This window comes from Dendropsophus ebraccatus, chromosome 9 (assembly GCF_027789765.1).
Source record: "Dendropsophus ebraccatus isolate aDenEbr1 chromosome 9, aDenEbr1.pat, whole genome shotgun sequence".
Taxonomy (NCBI): Eukaryota; Metazoa; Chordata; class Amphibia; order Anura; family Hylidae; genus Dendropsophus; species Dendropsophus ebraccatus.
The window spans coordinates 108,211,694-108,218,800 of record NC_091462.1 but is presented as its reverse complement, the minus strand read 5'-3'; the positions used below and the strand labels follow the sequence as shown (position 1 = coordinate 108,218,800).

The 7,107-nt window shown below is 42.6% G+C and overlaps 1 protein-coding gene across 1 annotated transcript; it reads right to left on the bottom strand.

Annotated features, from left to right (window-relative positions):
- Positions 1 to 305: 305 nt before the first annotated feature.
- On the bottom strand, positions 306 to 5,533 carry LOC138800467 (retinal cone rhodopsin-sensitive cGMP 3',5'-cyclic phosphodiesterase subunit gamma-like). Its single transcript, XM_069982152.1, has 3 exons — positions 5,143 to 5,533; positions 3,450 to 3,490; positions 306 to 382 (listed from the first exon to the last, which is right to left on the bottom strand). Exons 1-3 carry the CDS (start codon positions 5,397 to 5,399, stop codon positions 306 to 308), a joined length of 375 nt encoding a protein of 124 aa, XP_069838253.1. The 5' UTR covers positions 5,400 to 5,533.
- Between the last annotated feature and the right edge of the window lie 1,574 nt (positions 5,534 to 7,107).

The following is a 7,107-nucleotide window of genomic DNA, read 5'->3' as shown; positions in this document are numbered from 1 at the left end:
ATCTGTAGGTAGCAATGCACACGTATATAATGGCGGAGGCAAGCAACTCAAAGACCTGGAGAATATTTCAAACCAGTGTCACGTGTTGGCAATATCGGTTATATTTCTATAGTACTTGGGCATCCAGGGGCAAATGTCTCAAGGACACCAGCTGTAAATGAGACATTTGCCCTTTGGATGGTTGCCCAGCAGTTTTCCTACATTTTATAGAATTCTGGGTTTTATCTAAATCTTTAGATTTCCGCCATAAAAGGTGTGGACGGGTTCATGTCAATTAAGATATCTTGTAGCGTGATGCGGCGTCCTCAGATGATACCGTACTGGGCCAGTTCATGCAGCTCCAGGTGACTGAACGCCTCCCAAGGGCAAATCACTGTAATATCTGAAAGAGAAAGGAATCATTAGCCTGTAGCGGTTACACTATATATGCACTAGGTGGCGATATTGAATCCCTTTATAATGAAGATAAGGCGGAATACAGTCATGGCCAAAAGTTTTCAGAATGATACAAATATTAATTTTTACAAAGTCTTCTGCTTCAGTTTTTAAAATGGCAATTTGCATATACTCCAGAATGTTATAAAGAGTGATCAGCTTAACAGCAATTACTTGCAAAGTCAATATTTGCCTAGAAAATTAACTTTATCCCCCAAAACAATTTTAACATCATTGCAGCCCTGCCTTAAAAGGGCCAGCTAACTTCATTTCAGTGATTGCTCCATTAACACAGGTGTGGGTGTTGATGAGGACAGGGCTGGAGATCAATCTGTCATGATTAGGAAGAATGACACCACTGGACACTTTAAAAGGAGGCTGGTGCTTGGCATCATTGTTTCTCTTCTGTTAACCATGGTTATCTCTAAAGAAACACGTGCAGTCATCATCGCACTGCACAAAAATGTCCTAACAGGGAAGAGTATCGCAGCTAGAAAGATTGCACCTCAGTCCACAATCTATCGCATTATCAAGAACTTCAAGGAGAGAGGTTCCATTGTTGCCAAAAAGGCTCCAGGGCGCCCAAGAAAGACCAGCAAGTGCCAGGACCGTCTCTTAAAAGTGTTTCAGCTGCAGGATCGGGCTACCAGCAGTGCAGAGCTTGCTCAGGAATGGCAGCAGGCAGGTGTGAGGGCATCTGCACGCACTGTGAGACTGCGGAGACTCTTGGAGCAAGGCCTGGTCTCAAGGAGGGCAGCAAAGAAGACACTTCTCTCTAGAAAAAACATCAGGGACAGACTGATATTCTGCAAAAGGTACAGGGAGTGGACTGCTGAGGACTGGGGGAAAGTCATTGTCTCTGATGAATCCCCTTTCCGATTGTTTGGGACATCTGGAAAACAGCTTATTTTGAGACGAGGTGAGCGCTACCACCAGTCTTGTCTCATGCCAACTGTAACCGGCATCCTGAAACCATTCATGTGTGGGGTTGCTTCTCAGCCAAGGGAATCGGCTCTCTCACAGTCTTGCCTAAAAACACAGCCATGAATAAAGAATGGGACCAGAATGTCCTCCAAGAGCAACTTCTCCCAACCGTCCAAGAGCAGTTTGGCGATCAACAATGCCTTTTTCAGCATGATGGAGCACCTTGCCATAAAGCAAAGGTGATAACTAAATGGCTCAGGGAACAAAACATAGAGATTTTGGGTCCATGGCCTAGAAACTCCCCAGATCTTAATCCCATTGAGAACTTGTGGTCAATCATCAAGAGACGGGCGGACAAACAAAAACCAACAAATTCTGATTGTGCAAGAATGGACGGCTATCAGTCTGGATTTGGTCCAGAAGTTCATTGAGAATTGCAGAGGTCCTGAAGAAGGGTCAACACTGCAAATATTGACTTGCTGCATTAACTCATTCTAACTGTCAGTATAAGCTTTTGTTACCCATAATATGATTGCAATTATATTTCTGTATGTGATAAAAACATCTGACAAACACACATAAAAACCAGAGGGCAGCAGATCATGGGAAAATATAAGATTTGTGTCATTCTCAAAACTTTTGACCATGACTGTACAGTGAAACACATTAGAGCTGACTACTTAAATTTGTTCAAGAAAGTGATCTGTTATGGGGGCGGTCTTCTAAAAAAAAAAGTCGATAGAATGTTTATAGAATAAGGCTATGTTCACACATAGCGTTTAATTAGCAGTAAAATAGCAATTTTGACAGAATTGTGGCAAAAATACTCGGCACTTTTCAGCGGCTCAATAGGAATTAAAAGAGACGCGGGTCACATGCCGTACCTGCGGTTGTATACATAACAGAGAAGCTGGGGGTTGATACGGAGATCGGCAGGGGGTACGGAGGTCGGACCCCCTGCGATCTCTTACTTTTCCCCTATCCTGTCGATAGGGGAAAAGTACATTTTTCTTGGACAACCTCCTTAGTCGTGCGCTAATCTTTCAGTGTATGTACACATCGTTTGTTCATTATTACCATCGTAGAGTTTACGAACAGTCATAATTATGACGGTAACTAACAACTATCGTTCCATGTATTATGGTGAAGGGTTGCAGGTCTTTCACAAAAGACAGTTATTTGGAGAAACCAAAAAATCTTTTTCTCGAATAGGTCCCTTGGTTCCTCTCTGGTTTTGTTGATTGTCTAGAATCTCAGGGGAGTCAAACTCAGGCCCTCCAGCTGTTGCAAAACTACAATTCCCATCATGCCTGGACAGTCAAAGCTATGGCTGTCCAGGCATGATGGGAATTGTAGTTTGGAGGGCCTGTGTTTGACACGTGTGGTCTAGATGAATGGGGTGTAGCAGCCACAGCAGGGTCCTAAAGCCTGAAGGGGCCAAGACGCCAGGGTTATAAATCAGGGCCGGTGATGGGATGGGATACAATATAAAACAATATGAGGTGGATCTGGAACCCTTTAGGCCCGGATCGAACAATATAGGCTTTTGTGGGCAGAATTTTTCCTTACATTTTCCTTTATGACGTGCCAAGTCTACCCCATGGTGGCACAGTAAAGGGTTAAGGCACATTTAATTTTATTAAAGTAAATGAGGATTATGTTATCCTTGTCATCATGTCCGTTGTCCCTAATCCTCACTTTCCTGCCAGCGGTGAGCTACATAGGAGGGATAAGGAGCTTAGATTTCATCAAAAATCCTCTTAAGCATTGTGCATTTTGTCAGCAAGGAATAAAACAATTACCGCGACTGGGATCCCGCTCCGCTGCAAGGTGATATCTGTATAGAAATACGTGCTGCAAAAGTGGAGAGTAAAAAGTACCGCCACCCAGCTTTCCTACACACCAGATATACAAATCCATCCGCTGCCCCTGCTCCTATATCAGTGCATAACCAAGCCAAGCTGCTGTTCAAATGTGTGAATTATTGTACAGCATTGCTTCCATCAGCCCGATGAACAAGCCTTATATATTACTACACCGCCATATAGGGCAACAGAAAGTGTAAAGATATATATACAACCAGCCATTACCTGTACCAAGTCCATCCATGCCGGGAATGTCATCTCCGAAACTGAGGTCGCAGTAAATAAAAAGAATGCAGATATATTAGAGAATATTCTTATATATAAGAGCAGTATAATAGTAGTTATAGTCTTGTATATAGGGGGCAGTATTATAGTAGTTATATTCTTGTATATAAGAGCAGTATAATAGTAGTTATAGTCTTGTATATAGGGGGCAGTATTATAGTAGTTATGGTAGGGTTGAGAGCGGATCGACCAGCCGCAAGGAACACTATTGATCAGGGTGCCAGGGACTAGAGTCTAAAGCAAACGATAGTACCTTAACCATGGAGTGGCGGTTCAGAGACCAATGAAGCGGGATACAAATATAACAGTCAGGAAACAGAATCTCCCACTCACCAAACTTGACAGATGCAGGTGGTTTATGCAGGTACATCAGAGCAAGAGCGGTGGTGGAAGAGCAGATGTGTTCACAAGAGCAACAATGTTTCACGCCTACTACGGCGCTTCGTCGGGCTAGGAAATGGTTCCTAGCCCGACGAAGCGCCGTAGTAGGCGTAAAACATTGCTCTGATGTATCTGCAATAAACCACCTGCATCTGTCCAGTTTGGTGAGTGCGAGATTCTGTTTCTTGACTGTTATATTATAGTAGTTATATTCCTGTATATGGGAGTAGTATTATAGTAGTTATATTCTTGTATAGAGGGGGCAGTATTATAGTAATTATATTTGTGTATATAGGAGCAGTATTATAGTAGTTATATTCCTGTATATAGGAGCAGTATTATAGTAGTTATATTCCTGTATATAGGGGCAGTATTATAGTAGTTATATTCCTGTATATAGGAGCAGTATTATAGTAGTTATATTCTTGTATATAGGGGCAGTATTATAGTAGTTATGGACGGAAACTGGAGAGAAAGGAACGGCTGCACATCCCATCTATGGCTGATACTAATGCCGCTAGGCCTATATTAAAAATCAACACCAGAGTGTCTGTATATGAATTGATCAAGCCATATTGCCCCGTGTACCACCGCGCAGGTCCTCTGGTCCACACGGGTCCCTACGCTAACTCCACACCGTGTCGGTCAGCGACCGCCAACCCCGCAAAGCGTGCACATGCAGGGAAGGGGGGCCATGGAACGGCCCTGCAACCCCAATGTCACAGGACCAGACCCAAAAAGCCCCACCAAAACCCAGCCAGCACCACCGGCGGGGAAGGCTGCCCCCAAACGACACAAGTATGGATATGGTATTACACTTACCATTGCTACCATTATAGTAGTTATATTCCTGTATATGGGAGTAGTATTGTAGTAGTTATATTCTTGTATATAGGGAGCAGTATTATAGTAGTTATATTCCTGTATATAGAAGCAGTATTATAGTAGTTATATTCTTGTATATAGAAGCAGTATTATAGTAGTTATATTCTTGTATATAGGGGGCAATATTATAGTAGTTATATTCTTGTATATAGGGGCAGTATTATAGTAGTTATATTCCTGTATATAGGGGCAGTATTATAGTAGTTATATTCTTGTATATAGGGGGCAGTAATATAGTAGTTATATTCTTGTCTATAATGAAGTAATACTATAGTGGTTTAATTTGGAATCATATAAACCCTCAGTCTAGTTCATTATTGCCATCACTGGTTGAAGTTGGTCAGTAACCCATACTCCATGTTCTTACCCTAGAACTCCCTTTTTTGGTGGTTTGCTCTTGAACTGTCTTGTTGCTCTTTGTTTAAATTTTGGGGCTTTCTTGGGTGTTGGGCCTAATTTTGCTGGAGGCACTGGATTGTTGTCTGCTGGAGCCAATGTGTCCTTCGTCTCTTTTGGAGCAGCTCCTTCTGGCTTTTCAGGTTCCTTTCCTCCTTCGTCTTTCTTCACCTCCTCTGGTTTCTGCTCAGCATTTTCACCTTCGTTGACCTCCTTTGCCTCTACCATAATGGGCCCATCTGGAATGTCATTTTGGTCTACAGACTCCCTCCTTTTCTCCTGAGGCTCTTCATTAGTATCTGTAATGGTTATGGAGGTCTGGGCCTGTAGTTGACCTAGTTCTGTCGCATTTGATGGTGTGGAGGTTTTAATCCTGTAAAGGGAAAAAGATCTCTATAAATTTTATGGACCTTCGAGGACCCTTACTCATCTTACACTCACAGACTATGGTCTTGGTGGAAATGTTGCCTATTTGGAGCAAGTAGGTCAATGTGGTCTACACAACCTGGGCTACAATGTGACCATAGTCATCTGTAGCCTAGAAATGACCCTTCTAGTGCACCATGCCACCAGGATAGTCAAACAGGTTGTCATCTAGACCAAGCCTAGATGTATTCCCATTGTTTGGACAGACACATGACTTTGGATAACAGTTGACTATGAGGGATGGAAGGAGGAAGGATATATCCATATGTTCTCCTACATTTACACACTGTAATTTACATAAAAATTGGTAGATACTTATCGATGTTTCCTTTTGAATGGATCACGTTTCTTTTGTTTCCCTCCTCCGGCGTCATCATCCAGCTGCATCTACAAAGGAGATAATACAACTCTGATTACCCTATATATCAATGATCACACTCACCTATAGCCAGGGATATACTGTAGGATCATGTAAGGTCAATTGCCCCAGGGACCCAACCATTAAGAAGCCTTTATAACCTCACCCCAAACATGTTCAGCTTGTTTTGACCCACCGGTTGTTTCAGACTTTGTGGTACTGGCTGTAAAGCTTTATTAAGGCCCCCCCACACACACACACACACACACTACTGATAACACAGAAAACTGTCTGTGAGCTGTTCACTCCATCTCCATTGCTAATCCCCCCCACACACACACACCTTCTGAGACGGCTGGTGTAAGCAGTGTCCCTAGCTGGCTATCTCTGTACTTTGTAATGCCATAAAGGTTAAGCACAATGAGGTCAGCAGCAACTTGACCTCAGATTAACCCTCCCGGCATCACAGAGTGCAGAAACAGACGGCCAGGGACATTGTTTACATGAGCCAGCTGAGAAGGAAGGAAGGGGTTTATAGTGGAGACAGAGTGAACAGCTCACACAGTTTTCTGTGTCTTCAGTAGAAAGCAGCAGCTCAGAACTGGGGGGAAAGACCCAAAAGGCAAAAAATAAGTATTCTGCAACCTCAACCAGGAGTGGATTGAAAACACAGAAAGGCTATGGTCATACAATGGTGAAATTGAGTGGATGGCCGCCATATAACAGTAAATAACTTCCATTATTTCAATATAACAGCCGTTGTTTTAAAATAACAGCAAATATTTGCCATTAAATGGCGGCCATCCACTCAATTACAACATTATGTGAACAGAGCCTTTCTGTGTTTTCAATACACTCCTGGTTGAGGCTATGAGGCTGTATATTTGAGGCTGTATAGCAACCAAAACAAGGAGTGGATTGAAAACACAGAAAGGCTCTGTTCACATAATGTTGTAATTGAGTGGATGGCCGCCATTTAATGGCAAATATGTGCTGTTATTTTAAAACAACGGCTGCTGTATTGAAATAATGGAAGTTATTTACCGTTATATGGCGGCCATCCACTCAATTACAACATTATGTGAACAGATCCTTTCTGTGTTTTTAATCCACTCCTGGTTTTGGTTGCTATGAGGACCTGACATGAGGACC